The 20,000-nt window shown below is 41.1% G+C and overlaps 1 protein-coding gene across 10 annotated transcripts in view; it reads left to right on the forward strand.

Annotated features, from left to right (window-relative positions):
* Positions 1-20,000, forward strand: part of Kif1b (kinesin family member 1B) — a 128,050-nt gene that overhangs the window by 46,505 nt on the left and 61,545 nt on the right. For 6 of the 10 annotated variants that reach the window (XM_021161572.3, XM_085838589.1, XM_029476045.2 and 3 more), the window contains 8 exons: positions 2,037-2,170; positions 6,309-6,388; positions 8,248-8,323; positions 11,865-11,944; positions 12,428-12,534; positions 13,337-13,420; positions 14,049-14,229; positions 14,342-14,414. In XM_021161572.3, coding sequence (XP_021017231.1) covers positions 2,037-2,170; positions 6,309-6,388; positions 8,248-8,323; positions 11,865-11,944; positions 12,428-12,534; positions 13,337-13,420; positions 14,049-14,229; positions 14,342-14,414 — 815 coding nt within the window. Of the gene's footprint in view, positions 1-1,958; positions 2,171-6,308; positions 6,389-8,247; positions 8,324-11,864; positions 11,945-12,427; positions 12,535-13,336; positions 13,421-14,048; positions 14,230-14,341; positions 14,415-20,000 lie in introns of all 10 variants that reach the window. The other 4 variants (XM_029476042.2, XM_029476046.2, XM_029476044.2 and 1 more) reach the window with 1 other exon arrangement.

Genomic DNA, 20,000 nt, shown 5'->3' on the forward strand with positions numbered 1-20,000 from the left:
GAACCTAACGGTGCTGCCAGCTACTGTGCTGACTTTAGCCCAGAGGCCTGGGATGCCCAGATGCACATATGGCTCTTGGCCTGGAACAGCTCTGTCTGAGATCTCCAAGGCTGAAGGGTATTGGTGTGGCGAGGGTGCCTTCTTCTTGCTTTTGTGTTCAAGGTGCTACTGCTGGCCTGTTGCCTATCGTTTCTGAGCTGCTGTGGCATTTCCTGAAAACCGTGCATGACTAAGTTTTAATCTCGTATCCTCAAAGGAGACAGTCCTGGCTGCTTCTCAGTTTCCTTTTGGATCTACTTTTAATTCATTTTATGGCTTGCATGTGACCACAGGACCATCTAACCTCCGCCTGCCCCTCTTTCCCACCTCTGCCATCATCTGATGGATGATTTTTGCTCCAGTTCCTGATTGCTTTTTAAACATGCCTCTTTGCTTGGTTCCCCATGTTTCCCTTTTATCTGCAGATGGTAGTTTTCAAACTGTCTTGAAGCAGCTACCACAGGCAGGCTTCAAGAACTGGTTTCCATTCAGTAGTAGAGATGAGATGAGTCACCCAGCGAGTGACTGTGTCCCAGCCACTTTCATTGCCCTATCCTTTGAGGGAAACTGAGTTCTGATAGGAATTCGAGGAATGTAAATTTTCTCAAATTTAAAAATGAGAGCCAGCAAGGTGGCTCAGTGGATAAAGGTGGCTTGCTACCAAGCCTAAGGACTTGATTTAGATCCCTGGTTCCCACATAGTGGAAGGAGAGAACTGATTCTCACAAGCTGTCCTCTGACCACACAGGAACACACACAAAAGAAATCAATGTAATTAAAAAAAAACACTTAATGAGATAATTTTAACATAGAAATGTAAGTAGACATGTTAGCACTCATCTGTAATCCCACAGTGTGAGCACTCAGGAGTAGGAGGTCAGAAAGTTAAGAGTTCAAGGTCATTCTTGGCCATAATGCAAGTATGAGGTTAGGCTGAGCTGCATGAGACCCTGTCTTCAAAGAACAAGATAGATGGACTGCACCACTGTTTCTTCTTTGCAGTTCATTTGAGAAGGATGATTAATGAATAAAATTACAAAAAAAGCAAATGAGTGAGTTTTGTTATCGGTGGACTTTTTTTTTACCAGGACCAAATTTAAGACTGTTATTTTCAGTTGTATTCCAGACTTTAGTTACTGCAAATATGTCTTAAACACTTGCCTATCATACTAGGGAGAAAGCTTACAAGTGTTCCAGTCATTAAGCCATTAGACACAGGGGTTTTACTTAAATTATCAAATGGTTTGTAGTTTTTGTTTACTGTGACTTAAAAATGGAAAATATACTAAAACTTGTTAATTCACTAATTGTTCTTTCCTATTGAAACAAGCATTCACAATGAATATCATACCATATTTCCTCAAAATTATTCTCATTTCTTCAGTTCTTTTAATTTAGAATACATTTTTGGCATGTTAAAATGCTTCTATGCAAAGACTACTAAATGCTCAGGGTTGGAACTAACATTTCTTAATTTCACTGAACACTAAACCAGGCCAGTATGTGGTACTAATTGCTATTTTCCCCTTTCTGTTAAAAACAAGTGGAGTTTAAAAATAGAGTAAAACTGTAGGTACTGAAGACCTCGAATAACTGGAAGAATTAGCGGCTTGGTTTACTTTAGTTTGCCAGTAGTTTTACCTGCGTGGGAAGGACATCTTTAAAGCTTTGGCTATGCCTTCCCATGCTGGAAATGTCTCCGTTCTAAATTTAGAAGGGGCTGACTGCTTAGGGTCAATACTGAAGAAGGACATGTTTTAGAACTGCCATCTAGTACAGTTACATAGCTTGTCTGTGTTAGAGCGTGTGTTCATCTTGGGCTTTGATGCTGTCCTTTCTCACACTGCTGTTCTTTCCTGTCTTTTTCCCTCCTCTGCTCCTCTCTTTCCTTTTTTCTACCTTTTCTTTCTGTCTCCCAGATCTGAAAGATTTTCAGAACAATAAGCATAGGTACTTGCTAGCCTCTGAGAATCAACGCCCTGGCAATTTTTCCACAGCATCCATGGGGTCCCTCACTTCATCTCCATCTTCATGCTCACTTACTAGTCAGGTGGGCTTACCATCTGTGACCAGTATTCAGGAGAGGATCATGTCGACACCTGGAGGGGAGGAAGCCATTGAGCGTCTGAAGGTAAGTCTGAAGGCTGAATGGTTGAATGCAGAGTACTCTCTGTTGTTCTAGAAGACGGAGCTAGGACTGAATGAGCATCACAGAAATGTTCGCTTAGCACAGGGAGATGTTAACTGTTAGAGGTATTCTGAAATGAAATTATTTGTTTAATTCCTTTTTATCAGAATGTTTGAGTTTGGCTTGGCCCAAGATGAAAAGGTCCTAAGTTAGCCATACAAAATAGCAGATGAGTAAAGAAAGATTTACATTAATTTGAAGGTTATTTATAAGTCACAGGCAAGTTGCTTGTTAGATGTTTAGTTTTAAAGCTAGATATGGTGGCCTGAACCTGATAAGCCAGTATTCAAGAGATGGAGAATGGGGGTGAGGTGTTCGGCATCATCCTGGTTGCATAGTGAGTGCGAGGCCAGCCTAGGTAATACGAAACCCTTTCTAAAGTGATAATAATTTACATAGAATAACTAGTTGGAAAATTTGGTTTTACTGAAGATAGAATTCTCCATAGAGCATTCTTCCATTAGTAACATTAATATTAAACTAACTGAAAGTTTGAACATTTAAGTAGAGATAGCCAGTTTATTAGGTTACATGAAATTAGACCTTTTAGAACTCACAAATCCCTTAGTTATGGGAAAAGAGGGCTTTCTCCTCCTGTCTGGTACAGCTGGCCTCCTTGGGCCATGGTGCTACTCAACTGTAAATTGCCCACTGTATTGGTTCCTTGCTGGAACCAAATACCTGAGAAGAAGCAACATAAGGGAGTTCATTTTACCTCATGGTTTGCGGTTAGTCTAAAGAGAAGGCGTGGCTGCTGGAGTTTACGTGAGGCTGCCTGCTCACGTCTTTGCAGATCAGGAAGCAGAGAAAGAGTACTCACCTGGCGTTCTCATTGCCCCTCTTTATTTCGGTCTCGAACCCCTCTTCACGGATAGTTCTGCCACATTCGTGGTGGGTTTCCTCTCCCTAGCTTCTCTGGCAGTGCTCTCCTCGCTGACAGTCAGACACGGATCTAATTTTAAATTGTGTTAAGTTGATTATTGTCACATTATTCCTGGCTCCCAGCTCTGCAGATGGGGGGTTCTTTCAGTCTGTTGCTGGCTATGGCCATTTGTGTTTTGGCTCTGCATGAATGTGAAAATACGGTGTAGTCCTTGTCCTCCTTCCTTCAGCGACTGCAGTGAGAGCAGACAGGTGTCACCTGTGGTGCTGAGGCCACACTGCCAGCATCAGGCCACAGCGGGAGCATCATGTTCTCTTGCTGCCTGCTGCCTCCGTCCTCTTGGCCTGTGTGTTCAAGAGTACTAGGGTAGGGGAAACTCACTGAGAATATAGAAGTCACGGCCATGCTCCCAGTCAGGGATCCTCTTCACCATCACTCAGTATCCCCCACTAACAACTGTGCCCATCTGAAGACAGTTGAGAACAGCGGCTCTCTAATAGGTAAAGTTAGGAGAGAGGAAGGTAGCCAGGCTGGCTTGTTGAACACCTCACTACAGAGGTCAGTGAGTCTGTGTCAGATGCTTTCACTGTGGCTTTCAGGTGAACTGTAACAGACTTCCTGTGAGTCCTTTCTTATCACCCCATCTTTTCCTTTGATTTCTTCCTTCAAAAAGAAGGTGATTCCAAAATAAAAACAATGCTTTTATGTCTTGATTCAGAAAGTAAGTGAAGTTCTAAAATGCCTGGCAAAAGGAGAGGAAGGAGACATCTTTTTATTCAAGGTGCAAGGTGCAGGGTGATCTCTGCTGTTGGGAAACCGACTTGGAAGCTTTCCTATCGATTCTGTTGAAGTCCTGTGTGCGAAGGGGTGTTCATTCACAAATTTCCTCATTAGGACGGGTCAGTGACCATGTTGCCAGAGGACTCTGGCAGTAGGGAAAAGTGAAACTTCCCTCTAATTATTTATATCAAATGTTCACCTCCTTTAGAGATTGTGAATCTTAACTATTTTTATATTGTACCTTCCTGCAGAAATGAGATTACCTTTTTCTTTCTCTGATGTAAAGGAGAAATTCCTTTCTCCTTGCTAGCTAGAACCAGCTGAAAGTAATACCGCATGTTAGGAGTCAAGACGGCAAGTAGGCTTTTTAACAATGAGGTCACCCAGTAGCCGTTCCCAGTGGCTTTCAGGGAATAATGCTTTCCTTATTCGAGGAATTCTCTCCCAACTGCCTAAATCCGACGAAAACAAAGCGGTAATACTTTAATCAGCACATAAACTGCTCTCTTAACTTCCCTTGAAGCAACGTAAGTAAAATCTTTCTCTAGCTCTAGTCTAGAGTGCAAATGGCTTCTTTACAGCTTTGTGATCAGTCACGCTGGAGCTCACTGAAGCAGAAGCCTTGGTTCTGCTCTGACGTTGTGAATGGTGAGAATTCCTTTTGGACAGGCCTGCATTTTAATGATGCAGGCAGAGAACATCTTTCATCCAGCGTGTGGGACAGCAGTTGTACAATAGAAACGCTTGAGAATGTCTTAGGAGCTGCATTCCTAAGGCATGACACTGCAAGAGAAAAATACTGCAATGGAGAACAGCAACAATGGAGGCTAATCCATCTTCCTAACGGTTTCTTTGCCTTTCTTTGCTCCTCTTTATTTTTAGTTTAAGGTCAGCGTTCGCACATTACTTTTCAATAGGTGCTGCTCCCTCCTTCCTCATTGACTAGCCTATTTCCATACATAATATTAGTATCCCGATTCCTTTCTAAACTTCTCTGGCAAAAAAAAAAAAAAAAAGAGAGAGAGAAACAAGGAACAAGATAGTGGTATGTAGTTTTTCTTTAAAGCCAGGACTTAGTTCAAGTTGAAATGTCTGTATGCATGATTTGGTCTTTGTGCTCAGTACTAAGCTATAGGCATGTAGCTATAGCCACTGGCTCTGATGTTTATAGACTGGCATCAAAGTCAGGACTGAGAATGCCATCGCCCAGATTTAGCCTGTAAATACCTATAAACATCCATCATAGAAGCGAGCAGGACAAATGCTGTCCCAAGCAGTGTTTTGACCCCACACTTGGACTCACTCAGGAAACTTGGGTACAGTGAACCTTAGCTAACTGGTGGCTTCAAGCAGTGCTCCATGGAGTAAACATCCAATCTTCTAAATGTTAAAACATAAACTACAATGTTTTTTCAGAAGTATTTTTTATTTGCCCTACCAAATTTCCTGCCTTCTTACTGACTCATCAAGAAGAAATAAAGAGCTGAGCTGAGCTGAGCATAGTGGCACATACCTGTAGTCTCGGGACTGAGGCATCAGGATCAGGGATTCAGCCTCATGTGTGACCAGTGAGTGTGAGGTTAGGCAGGGCTATGTGAGATCCTGTCTCAATCAGTCAATCAATCAATCAATCAATCAATCAATCAATGTAAAGATCAGTAATAGTTAGGAAGACCAGCTCAAGGAGTAAGATAGGCTTAGGTTAATTTTCTAATTTTTTGATCTTAAGTTTTCTTATGTATAGAGTGATTGTAGAATTAGTGTAATGCAGTCTTTGCTGGCACTAAAGGTTTGCTAGTGTGCCACCCAGTTAACACTTTCTCTAAGCCGCTGGAGTGTTTGCTTGTCTTTTGTTTTTTGGTTTTTGAGACAGGCTTTCTCTGTGCAGCCCTGGCTGTCCTGGAACTCACTCTGTAGACCAGGCTGGCCTCGAACTCACAGAGATCCACCTGCCTCTGCCTCCCAAGTGCTGGGATCAAAGGCGTGCACCACCATGCCTGGCTTTCCTTGGAGCCTTTTAAAAACAATAGATTTTCAAACAGTATAAATATTAATACCATAGTATTAATACCATGATTTAAAAAAGAAAGAAAGAAAAAAATACCTTGCGTGTTTGATGTTAGTATCACCCTTCCTCTATCTTGTGCAGATGTACACATGGATTCACTACGTCTCTATTTTTATTAGGACTTGGAAAGATTTGTGTGTCTGATGTGTACTTAATTTTAGGCTTAATTTTGAGTTTGAGTTGTTTTGTAATAAGAAAAGATGAAATAGAGCTAAAAATTTTATGATTCTTACCTTCTAAAAAAGGAAAAGAGCCCATTACTTTAGAGTCTGCCCTTGTTTCATGCTTTCCTTGCTAAGTGTGGTAATTAAACTCTGGCCCTTCTGCTTCAATCTGTGCATCCTCCATAGGAGTCAGAGAAGATCATTGCTGAGCTGAATGAAACCTGGGAAGAGAAACTTCGTAAAACAGAGGCCATCAGAATGGAGAGGTCAGGAGATAAAAGTCTTTGATGCTACTAAGTTTTCTGGGGAGTTTGAGTGGCTTTTGTAGGTTTGTTTGTTTGTTTTGTTTTTTGTTTGTGTGTGTGTATGTGTGAAATAGAATGAAAAACAAAGAACCCTCTCCCCCTTCTGAAATGCTTCAAAATAAATCTGTTTTGGGAAGGTGGATCCAATCACATTTATACTTTGAAGTGAAGTCTACATATTTAAAGATTCTCTAGGGCAGCAGTTCTCAACCCTTGAACGTGGGGTTGCATATCAGATATCCTGCATATCAAATACTTATGCTACTATTCATAACAGTAACAAAATTACAGTTATAAAGTAGTAACACAAATAATTTTATGGTTAGGGGTCACCACAACATGAGGCATTATGTTAAAGGGCCACAGTGTTGGGAAGGCTGAGAGCCACTGCTCTAGGGAGTCGTGTGTGTCACCACCCTGCCCTGCCGCGGCTTCGGATTGGGAAGAATCATGCTAAGTAAAGGAGGTTTCATTTGTAACAAGTGGACTTCACTTGGTCACGGCCCACATCTAAAGAACTGTTCTTACTCTGTCGAGTTACTCTGTGTAGAACCTTTTGGGTAGTTTATGTTGCAAAGTTTTAAAATTCTTATTCTGTTTATACTGTTTGGAGAACTACACACTTAAAAACGTCAGTTTCTATCTTTTTCTCTTACGAAAATGAGGGAGAAGCAAACTCCGATGTACTGATCAGTAAATGTAAGGAAGAATTTTCTTACTTACCTCAGACATTTTAAACTAGAATTATTGGAACAGGCAAGATGTCTCAGCACATAAAGGTTGCTTGTTCCGCAAGCTTCATTACCTGAGTTAGAGCCCTCAGCCCCATATGAAGATGGAAGAAGAAAATGAAATTCACACAGTTGGTACCACAACATCAGGCACAATGCACAATAAACACACACATATATACCCACACACACCAAACAAACAAACCCAAACCTTCCTAGAATTACTGTAGTAAATGGTGGGGACGAATGGGAAGATGACATTGGAGAAAAGCCACACTTACAGGCTGTACTTCATATTCCCAAGCCACTTCCACTCACCCCTGTAGTAAATCTGTGTCGTTTGTTTGTTTGTCTGTTTGTTTTTTGAGACAGGGTTTCTCTGTGTAGCCCTGGCTGTGCTGGAACTCACTCTGTAGACCAGGCTGGCCTCGAACTCAGAAATCTGCCTGCCTCTGCCTCCCGAGTGCTGGGATTAAAGGCGTGCACTGCCACTGCCCATCTATCTGTGTCTTCACTAACATTAACACGCAGTGCTGGCCCCTGAGTCATTTTAATTCCAGCCTTAGACTGGAGGGAAATTGTTTCTTCGTGTCGGATGCACAACCTTAAGGAGGATAACGTTTCAAAACTCTTACCTCGATGAACAGAACTTTAGTATGGAAGTATTCTTTGATTCATTTTGAGTACTGTTTCTCTCTCTCCCTTTTTTTTTTTTTTTAAAGATTTATTTATTATATGTAAGTACACTGTTGCTGTCTTCAGACACTCCAGAAGAGGGCACCAGACCTCATTACAGATGGTTGTGAGCCACCATGTGCTTGCTGGGATTTGAACTCAGGACCTTCGGAAGAGCGATCATGTGCTCCTATCCACTGAGCCATCTCTCCAGCCCCGAGTACTGTTTCTCTTAAAAATAGGCTCTCATCAGTGATAAGCATATCACTTCATTCCCTGTCTCCCTCGCCAGCGGTAGACATAGCTAACTGTTTTTGCTTTGTCAGTGTATTTTCCAACTCTTTTAAAATTAATGTAATTGACGTCTTGGTTTTAGTATTCTGATTTACTTGGGTTTTTGTTTTGTTTTTCAAGAGAAGCCTTGTTGGCTGAGATGGGAGTTGCCATACGGGAAGATGGGGGGACACTTGGAGTTTTCTCACCTAAAAAGGTAAGAGAATATGTTGTAAAACAGAAACAAAACAGTTTGTCTGAATAAGCCACTTCATGTCCATCATTTAGATCCTTAGCTTACTGTCGGGTACTTCTGATTTCATTTTACATACAAGACAGCCATGTTGTAAAGTGATTCGAGTGGTTACAAAGATAAAACCCAGGGTAGTGAGACTTTGGGTATATTTAAGCATCTTTTTGTTGCTCCTCTTATCCTCCTGACTGTAGCACCAGTTGCTTTAGTGAGGCTCCTTTTTCATGTCCAGTGCTTGCCTAGCATGCAATTAGCCCTGGGTTTGATCTCTGGCACCATATATTTTGAGAAGGATGTCACACATCTGTAATCCCAGCATTTAAGAGTTTGCAGAGCCGGGTGTGGTGGCGCACGCCTTTAATCCCAGCACTCGGGAGGCAGAGGCAGGTGGATTTCTGAGTTTGAGGCCAGCCTGGTCTACAAAGTGAGTTCCAGGACAGCCAGGGCTATACAGAGAAACCCTGTCTCGAAAAAACATATTTTTAAGCATATTTTTAGCATATTTTTCCTTTAAAGGTTTACTCATTTATAAGAATGCACCATCCGCATGTACACCTGAAAGCTGGTAGAGGGCATCAGGTCCCATTACAGATGGTTGTCAGCCGCCGTGTGGTTGCTGGGAATTGAATTTACAACCTCTGGGAGGGGAGCCAGTGCTCTTAACCACTGAGCCATCTCTTAGGCTCCCAAACAAGCTGTGTGTGTGTGTGTGTGTGTGTGTGTGTGTGCGTGTGCGTTCGTGTGTGTGATTAGTCACTTTCCTACTTGTGTAATCATAGTTGTAGAATAGTTAGGGACCTTCTTATTAGTTAGGTTGATATCATGTCTTATGTGTTCTTTTTGACTTGAGTTGCTTCCTAATGTTGGATACTAAAATACCATTATTAAGTTATTGTTTTGTGCTCTTATTTATAGGACATCAATAGAGTATGTGTTAATGTAGCAAGCATATGTGTCATAGCACTGATAACCCTCTTCAAGGTTCTGGATCTACTCAGTGGTACCCTACAGTATATATGGCCCCAGACTCACTGTCCTATTATTGTACTGTTAAGAGCAAGTATCTAACTAAGTGCATAGATTCTGTTCTGGGTTAGAGAACAGGGGCAGAGAGTTTTGAGTTGCCACTTTTGCTTGATGTGAACTAGTCTTAGAATTTTTGTGAAAATTCTTTTGGTTACTTTTTAAAAAAATCATCATAAAACTGTTTTACAAATTTTAGTATGTTATTTTCAACAGAAAAGATCGACTTAGCTGGGTATACATACCTACAGTCTGAGCACTTAGGAGGTGAATGCAGAAAGATCAGAGTCCAGTAACTGCTTCATAATAAATTCAAAACCAACCTGGATCATAAACAAGAAGAAAGGGCTGGAGAGATGTCTCAGCAGTTAAGCGCAATTACTATTTTTCCAGTGGACCCTGCTTTGGTTCCTGGCACCCAAGTTGGGTGGCTAAAAACTGCCTATATCTGGGCAGTGGTGGCGCACACCTTTAATCCCAGCACTTGGGAGGCAGAGGCAGGCGGATTTCTGAGTTCGAGGCCAACCTGGTCTCATAAAACAGAACAAAACAAAACAAACAAACAAACAAACAAACAAACACTGCTTTAACTCTGGCTCTAAGGAATGTAAAGTTGAGTCATTTTACCCTAATGGTCTGTTTTCTCATACATAGTACCTACATGGTGGAGGTTGTAGTAGTTATGGTTTTGATAGAGGTTAGATTTTGCTCTTGCATACCTCTAAAAGTCCCCTTCTTTTAAGACAGGGCCTCATATATCTTGGGTGGTTTAAGACTCACTATGTAGCAGAGAATGACTTGGAACTTCTGATTCTCCTGCCCCCAGCTCTCAAACAGAGGGATTATAGGCGTGAGGGATTTTATGTGGTAGTAGAGAGCAAACTCAGAACTAATTGTGTGAGAGGTAAGCCCTCTACCACCCGGTCTACCTCTGCAGCCCTTAAGTTTTCATGACATTGTTGTATATGTGTTAAGAACTGTGACTCACCAGTTAAATTTTTCTACTATTTTTAAGTACCTGGATTGAAGGTGCTTGGGGAAAAGCAAACTTGAAAAAGGAATTTGGTAATTAGCCAGGCATGCTGGCAAATGCCCTTAACCACAGCACTTGGGAGGCAGTGTCAGGTGATCTCTGAGTTCAAGACTAGCTTGTTCTACAGAGAGAGTTCCAGGACAGCCAGGACTACACAAAGAAACTATCTTAAAAAACAGCAACAACAACAACAACAAATAAGAAACAGTATCATATTTAGTAAGAATTTGAAGTAACCCAAACAATTGTTGTAAACAACATAAAATTATAAGCTGAACTCTCAACTTGCAAAGGTTTTAGACTTAATAGAGGTTGTTGCCGAAGCCCCTATTTTTAGTCCCCTAATGAGATTAAAAAGACTGCTGCCCGTTTGCTGGGTGGTGGTGGTGGTGGTGGTGGTTGTGGCCCACGCCTTTAATCCCTGCACTCCTGAAGCAGAGACAGGCAGATCTCTGAGTTTGAAGCCAGCCTAGTATATTGAAAAAGTTCCAAGACAACCAGGGCTACACTGATAAACCTTGTCTAAACACACACACACAGAGTTCTACCTGCCTCTGCCTCCTTAGTGCTAGGACTAAAGGCGTGGGCTATCTTAAAACCTGGCTGTTTTAAGATTTTTATTGTTATCTTTGTTTTAAAGATTTATTTATTTATCTTATGTATATAAGTGCTGTATCTGGAGGTACATCTGCATGCCTGAAGAGAGCATCGGATCCCATTACAGATGGTTAGGAGCCACCATGTGGCTGCTGGGAATTGAACTCAGGTCCTCTGGAAGAAAAGGCAGTGCTCTTAACCACTGAGCCATCTCCCCAGCCCCCATTTTAGGATTTATAATGTACGTATTTACAAAAATTGTATTTACCTTGTCCAAGACTTGGTCTGTTTTAACTTTTCCTTTGCGTTCACCATGTTTTCACCTTCTGAAAGGATCTGGTCTTGACTTGTGTCAGAGCGGTGCTTGCCACACTAAGCAGATAACCTGAGTTTGAACTCCAGGCTCCAAAAGGCTGAAGGAGAGCTCACCTTCCTCAAGTTTTCCTTTGATCCCCATATGCCTCTTACCTACTGAGCCCCGTTATTTTATATATATTATATATTAATATTATAATATGCAATATAATAATACTATAATATAATTATGTATATATTTTGAGACAGGGTCTCACTATTTAGTTCTTATTGGCCTGAAACTGTGGATCAGGTTGGTCATGAGATCCACCTGTCTCTTCCTCCAGAGTGGCCCCATACCCAGCCAAACTCAGGTTCTTACACGGGGTATAATAGTAATCTGAAGAGGCCGAGTGTGTTTCGGCCTCTGGGACTTTTACTAATCCTAGGCCTTCAGTAGGTCCCCACTGCTGCAGCTCTCTCAGCAGGTCCCCGCTGCTGCTGCAGCTCTCTCTCATGATGTCTTGCCCCAGAGTGATACTCTATAATGTTTTTCAGACTCCACATCTTGTTAACCTCAATGAAGACCCACTAATGTCGGAGTGTTTGCTCTATTACATCAAGGATGGAATTACAAGGTATATTTGCTTTTGTTTGAGCTATTTTATATTTTCTTCTAGATAATTGATAACTAAAGGAAAATCTCTAAAAATATTAATAATTTCCTATCTCTCCTTTCTGAAATGATTATAAACTATCTTCCTTCCTCTCTTCGGTTGTTAGCACTTAGTTTCCTCTACGTGAACTTGGATGAAAATTGCTCTGTGTCAGCACACACGAGTTCACTAGAGAAGATGGTTTGCCCTGTTTCTCAGGGTGTGTAAGTGACATTGGTCTGTAGCTCTCTCTCTCCCGGTGCATTGCTCATGCAGGGAGGCTCATCAGACTTGAGAACAGAGTTTGTAGTTGAAAGCCTCTGATATAAAAAAAAAAACATTGCTTTTTTTTTTTTTTTTTTTTTTTAATATATCAAAGAATGTTCTTAGGGAGAAAGCAGTTCATTGTCTATGAGTGCTTTTTGTGTCTGAATTTCCCTGGGAAACACTTTCGCTTGTGTTCAGGGTTGGCCAGGCAGATGCTGAGCGGCGCCAGGACATAGTGCTGAGTGGGGCCCACATTAAAGAGGAGCATTGTCTCTTTCGGAGTGAGAGGAGCAACACTGGTGAAGGTGAGGGTTTGTGTCTTCATTTCTCCAGCAACTTTTTCCTAAGTGTGAGATCTTCTCTTCAGATCTGGAATTCCCCATCTCTGTTAGTGGAAATTTTTGGTCAATCAATATTGAAAAATGGAGAAACTTGGGATGTTTATAAATTCGAGGACACACATAGCTACTTAGCATGAAAATAGCAGGAACAAAGGGAGCCTTTCTTCCTGCCAAGAACGCAGGATGTAGGCAACTAGGTTTGGTCTTGAATGTTAACTATTTAATAGGAAAGTAAGAGAAAAATAACTGTTCTAGATGATGGGAGATTTGAAAATCTTTAATACTAACCCAATAGAATTTATTTTTATCTTAAAGGGAAGAAAAGTCAATTTTGTATGAGTCTCCACCACAGCACAATTCATTAACATGACAGCAGCTGACTGATGGCATTTTTCCTGAACTGTCATTCTTCCTCAAACACAGTGTTAGCTTTGATTTGTGTATCATACTGAAGATCTGTGCTGTATCTGATTTTACCAAAATTAGTGTTTTCTATCTTCTGGGGCTTGTGAAATTTAGTTAAGTATTTTTAGCATAGCAATAGCTCCCAATACCTTCCTATACTGACTTTAGTTGTAGAATCTTGAAACAAACAAGAATAGCAAAATTCAACAAAAAGAAACTAACAGAAAACCCCTGTCTCGTAGACACTTAGTCTCCTGGTTGCAAGGATCCACTCTGTTTCCTGTGAGTCCTGATAGTGACCCACTTCTCCTTGTTTGGTTGCACTTGTTTATGATACTAACATCATTTGTGTTCTTCCTAGTTATTGTGACCTTGGAGCCCTGTGAGCGCTCAGAAACGTACGTGAATGGCAAGAGGGTGGCTCATCCTGTTCAGCTGCGCTCAGGTGAGGCTCAGAGGAAAGGTCTGAGGTCGTCAGCACTGTACACATGGCTTCTGTGAGCAGCACACACTTTGACGCTTTATTTTAAGGATAAACTTAACCTAGGATTCATGGTCTTGTAAAACTACAGGACTATCTTTTTAATCTTGCTTTTGTTATTGCTTACTTGGTTATTTGTATTGTTTTTGAGACAGAGTCCCATTAAGTAGTACTGGTTGACCAAGAATTCACTACTTAGACCAGCTAGGGCCCACAGAGATCTTCTTATCTCTGCTTCCTGAGTGCTGGGATTAAAAGCATGGGCCATCACACCCAGCCTAGTAGAGAGCATAAAATTTAAGAGAATAAAATTATTTTTCTTTTTTGAGATAGGTTTTTCCTGTGTAGCCCAGGATGGCCTCAAAGTTGTAAGCCTCTTGCCTTGGCCTCCTGAGTGCTAGGATTACAGGCATATGCCACCTCGTCTGGCAAGATTAACATTTCAAAAACTAGATTCTGTTTATTAAAAATGAACTCCTTAGAACTGGGACTATAGCTGATTGGTAAGACACATAGTGTATACAGGGCTCTGGATTTGATTCACACCACTGTAAAACAAATAAATTCTTATCCCTATTTCTGTTTTGTTTAGGGAACCGTATCATCATGGGTAAAAACCATGTTTTTCGTTTTAACCACCCTGAACAAGCGCGAGCAGAGAGGGAGAAGACGCCCTCAGCTGAGACCCCCTCGGAGCCTGTGGACTGGACCTTTGCTCAGAGAGAACTTCTCGAAAAACAAGGAATTGATATGAAACAGGAGATGGAGAAGAGGTAACGAGTGCCTAAGTGCTCTGCATCCTGTACGATGCCTCACAGCAGCCTCAGGATTTCATAACTCACTCTTAGTCTGATATTTTGTTTCTGTCATTTATTTTCCTTCTAGGCTTCAGGAAATGGAGATCCTTTACAAAAAGGAGAAGGAGGAGGCGGATCTTCTTCTGGAGCAGCAGAGACTGGTAGGAACCTGTCCTGAGCCTGCAGCTCTAGGGAAGGGCGGTCGCTCACTCTCACACCTCTAGCAGGCTCTCAGTGGGAATGTCACATAGCTTCTGGCAATCTTAGTCCCATCCAGAAAGGTACAGTGCAGTGCCTTTCATTTCTTAAAATTAGGTCTTTCTTCTATCACCTTCACGATCCTTTTGAAGAAACAGTGAGAGCTTTCTGACACCTTTGCCCTTCAGTGGTGCCTTTCCTATGTGCACCAGGAATGGTTCCTTTAAATGACAGTAACGGGACCTTGGACTTGGTGGGCGTTTGCCTTGGTTTTGTCTGGCCACCTGATAGTACTAATTCTTTGCTCTTAGGCTGACAGGGGTTGTTCTTGTGCTGAGCAGGTTGTTTTTCTTTCGTTTTTTTGTTTTTGTTTTTCTTTAAAGTTAAATTGTGTCTAAAAGTGTTGCTGCACAGTTGCATGTGTTAATCCTTTGCTGTTGCCCTGCATGGAGTCTGAATTCTCAGTAAGGTTCTCAGTGGCTTTTGTGGTACCAGTGGTAGTGGGGCTGTATAACCATCTCAGGCGAGGGACGCTGCTGGCTCTGGGTTGAGAAAGGCTTTGGGTAAGCAGTTGGAAAGTCAGTTCACCATCTCAGCCGTAATGCGTTAGCACTTTCTGATGATAATTGATTTCCAAGGTTTTATAAAAATGTCTTAGGAATAAATCAGTTGCTCTTAGCAGATTTTAATATTAAGGCCAGCCACTAAGCCCTGGTAGTAAGAAGCTCATGGTGCTGGCTGTGGTGGCATGCACCTTTCATCCCAACACTAAGGAGGAAGAGGCTGGAGGATCGCCGTGAGCTCTGCCTGGTCTACAGAGTGAGGTCCAGGACTTCCAGGGCTACAAAGAGAGATTAAATACAATTGATACAGCTTAGGAAGTTACTTTTTAAAAAATATTCATTTATTTATTATATGTAATTAAACTGTAGCTGTCTTCAGACACTCCAGAAGAGGGAGTCAGATCTCATTACAGATGGTTGTGAGCCACCATGTGGTTGCTGGGATTTGAACTCAGGGCCTTTGGAAGAGCAGTCAGTGCTCTTAACCGCTGAGCCATCTCTCCAGCCCACTTTTTTTCTTTTTTTAAAGGAGGTATTAATGAGAAATTGGGGGGAGGATGCTGGCTTCTTCCTGTAACATGAAATACAACATGCAAGTTTTAACCTTATGCCATGCTCTGTTCTATTGGAGAACTATTGCTTTGTGGACCATGAAAGCTAAGACAGTAAGTAAAAGCCGCCTTAGTTGGAGCACTTGGTTCTTGATAGTGGGTTAAACCACTTAATTTATTGTCTTTAAAATTATAGTTAAGTCCTCAAAAATATGGATTGGAAAAATAAATTAAGCTCTTGGAACAAGACACTCTCAGGGTTAGTTATAAGGCGGGTGTCTCCAGACGGCTCACTTGGCTTTGACTTTAATGGTTAGGACTTGAAAGATTTGTGACACATGAAGTAGTCTTTTATCATAATTATGTAGTATAATTTAATAACATGGTCTATGAGACATCAAGAAGGAAAGGTGTAATTAAGCACTATTTATTAACAATAATGTCTCCTATTTAAACATAGAGTACTTTGTAATTTACAAAGAGCTTTAACATCTATCATTTCACTTGATCCTTGCAGTAACTCTGTTTGACAGATAGATGTATAAGTGAAATATACATCATTGCCTTTAGTTTATAGTTGAGATTAAGGCTGAAAAACAATGTTACTATGCAAGCATGCATTTTAAAAATTTGCTTTCATAGTGGCCTTACATACCTGCTGAATCATGGATCTCAGTCTTAAACTTGAGTCTTGTAGCTTATCTCAGTGCCTCTCAATCTCTGGGAATCTTTTAAAAACAAAGGTAGTGATTGAGCCCGCGGTGGAATCTGGGCTTCTGAGTTCCTCAGACGTTCCCTGCCAATGATGGTGCTAGTGGCCGTGGGAACACACTGTAAATAAGTAGGCATTAAAGAGTGATAATGTCTGGTGCTCTTCATTACTAAACGTTGATAATCATTATATGCCTTGACATAAAGACACTGATGGAGCCTGATATGGTGTCACACAATTGAAATCCAGCTACCTACAAGGCTGAGACAAGAGGATCATAGGTTCATAGCAAGATGCTGTCTACAAATCTAAAACAAACAGAAAAGGGCCTGGGTTATAGTTACAGGGGCTGAGATTATATAGCTTACAGAGGCTCTGGGCTCAATCCCGAGGGAAGGAAGGGAGCAATACTAATAAAGAGAAGAAAGTAAGTTTGTGTTGGTTTTTAGGGGGACATTGATGTTCTGGTTGTCGATTGTTCTGTGTATCTGAAGGTAAGCTAGGACAATGAGGGCAATTCCCTCATAACAAGGAAGTTGCTTTCTATCCAGAAGTCTAGCTGTCTATCTACTGATAGAAATGTGTTTTTATGATTCTGTGTTAGTCAGCCAATATGTACCCTATAAAGATTGAGAGAATATGAAGAAATTGCTGTCTTCACTAAGTATTTTATTAAAACATTCACAAGTTATTTTAGATATTATTATATATCAAATACTATCATTTTTAACGTAATGACAACATTAAAAATTGGAATTCAGAGCCCAGTGGATGGCTCAGCTGATAAAGGTGTTTGCCACCAGACCTGATGACCTGAATTTCACCTATGGAACCCACATGGTGGAGGAGAGAACCGACACCTGCAGTTGTTCTCTGACCTCCACACATGTGCCATGGCATGAGCAGACTCTCAAATACACACATATGCATGCACATGCATGCGTATATACATTCCATAAATTTTTAAAGCTGTAGTTAATGAATTTTCTGTAATGACAGCACAAATGCACCCCTCTTCTGTGTCTGAGCGTCTCTTACAGTCAGTGCTCTTGTATCCCTGTGTCTTCCAGCCTTGCATTTTCAGTGTTTCCTGTCTCTTGTTTTTCTCCGTTGCGTGTATTCCTTTGTAGGACTTTCCATCAGGCCGATTGTGCATTTGTTATACAGTAAACATTGATGAAACTTTTAGTGGCAGTGAAGTCGCAAGGCCCAACTAGTATTTCCAAGTCTGTGATCAGCAAGTTCAAATCGCAGTAAATCTTATTTAATTGGAATGGAACTTAAAGCTTGTGTTTGTATCATGGTCAGAACAAGATACGGTGGTAAATCTGAACTGTAAAGAGTTAGTTTAATAGTAGTTTTTAAAAGGAAGAAAATTATGACCATTTGATTTAATTTGAGTTTTTGAATTTATATAGATTTTTGTTTTGTTTTAGAATTTAAAGATATCTTTGATTTCTCAAGTCTAACACCTAAGTAATGACTAGAATACTTGCCTTTTTCTAGATTCAAAAATATTCACTTTATCCCTAAGCAATTATAAAAGAAAAATAGAGCCGGGCGTGGTGGCGCACGCCTTTAATCCCAGCACTCGGGAGGCAGAGGCAGGCGGATTTCTGAGTTCGAGGCCAGCCTGGTCTACAAAGTGAGTGCCAGGACAGCCAGGGCTACACAGAGAAACCCTGTCTCGAAAAACCAAAAAAATAAATAAATAAATAAAATAAAAGAAAAATAAAAGAAAAATAGCCAAGAAATAAAATAACATTTATGTAGAAGAATGTAAGATAATTTGTATTGTAGAAAACTAAGTTTATATGGTTGAAAAAAACAAAAACCCACTCAAGTCAGACAGACATGCTTTTTCTTCTACTGATGTTGACTTGAGAACAAGAGAAGGCACAGTCAGTAAATTAGCTGCTGTACAAGCATAAAGACATGGAGAAAGAGCCAGGCATGGCAACTTCCTAGCCTTGAGAAGTGGTGGGAACAGGTAATTGCTCAAGCTTATTGGCTGGCCTGCCTAGCTGACCTCCCGAGAACATAACAAAGCACACACAGAGGATTAGCCTTCCACTATTTTCTTTGTGGTGCTGGGATTGAGCCTAGGGCCTTGCCCATGCTAGGGCAAACCCTTTGTCGTTAAGCTATACTTATAGCTCCCATTCTGCTTTTTTAAACAAAAAAGGACAACAGGGGACAAGTAGATGTCATAGTGAGTACAATATTTGCTGTGCAAGCCTGAGGACTTGGGTTTGGATTCCCCAGTGCCCTTGTGAAACCAGGCATGCATTCATCTAACCTGGTGGGAGGAGAGCCAGGTGGATTCTGGGGTCTGATAGCCAACCATTTTAGTGCAAACGGCAAGATCTAGGTTTAGCAAGAGGTCCTGTCTCAAAACACAAGGTTTAGAGAGAGGACCAACATAGACCTCTGGCCTGCACACATGTACGTACATGTATATACCACAAAAGTATTCGAAAGTATAGAATCTGTAAGCTTGCCTTGATCTGCTTTTCCTTGTTAAATTTTCAAGTAGTGTTTATAAGTGGGTTCAGTACCTGTTTATTCAGAAGAAGTGCAAATCAATAGCAATGTCTTTAAATTAAAAAAAAAAAAACTAATCATTATCGTTATTGCAGATACTATATTTTAATTCCCTCCTAAGAGGACCATACGTACAGATGTACATTGAAAATAAGATATGCTATTTGTTTTTGATGTTTACTGGGTGGTGGTGGCACATGTCTTTAATTTCAGCAATCAGGAGGCAGAGGCAGGCAGATCTCTGAGCTTGGTCTACAGAGTGAGTTCACTGATAGTCAGAGCTACACCAAGAAACAGTTTTGATAAGAACAATTGATTAGGAGAGCTGGAGAAATGGCATAGCTGCTAAGAGTAGCGGCTGCTCTTCCAGAGGACCATTTCATCTCACAGTCATCTGTCACTCTAGGGGAATCCAACATCCTCTTTTGACCTCCTTGGGTACTAGGCATGCATATGTCACACTGACATATATGCAGGCAAAATACCCAAGCCCATAAAATTAAAGTAAAAAATAAAAAGTATAAAAATAAAAAGAACAGCTGGTTTTGGGCTGAAAAGATGGATTGATAGTTAAGAGCACTGGTTGCTCTTCCAGAAGGCCTAGTTTCAATTTCAAGTACCCATATGAAAGCTCAAAAATGTCTGTAACTCCAGTCCCAGGGGATCAAGTGTCCACTTCTGGCCTCTGCAGGCACTAGGCATGCACATGATGCACAGAGGAACACGTAAGCAAAGCACAGACACATAGACACACACAGAGGGGGCTGTGGAGAAATAAGGAAAAATCTTTAGAAAGAAAGAAAGAAAGAAAGAAAGGAAGAGAAAAAGGAAAAAAGAAGGAAAAAGAAAAAAAGAAGGAAAAGGAGAAGAACCTGAAACTGTTGTGAAACCGTAACATTTTAAACCTAGCTTTGATTTTTTTTTTTTTTTCCCCTCTTGGTTTTTGAAAAGAAGCAATGCTGCAGCTCAGATAACTGGAAGACAGCCCAAGCGAAGCCGTTGTATATACACTTTATTTTTTGTTTTTATTGGCAGCATTTGCCACTTCAGAGTTGTAGTCCTGGGGCAGGAGAGATGGCTCAGTGGGTAAGAGCACCGACTGCTCTTCCAGAGGTCCTGAGTTCAATTCCCAGCAACCACATGGTGGCTCACAACCATCCATAATGAGACCTGATACCT

Source organism: Mus caroli, unplaced genomic scaffold (assembly GCF_978045245.1).
Source record: "Mus caroli unplaced genomic scaffold, Mus_caroli_1 scaffold_6, whole genome shotgun sequence".
NCBI classification, from domain to species: Eukaryota; Metazoa; Chordata; class Mammalia; order Rodentia; family Muridae; genus Mus; species Mus caroli.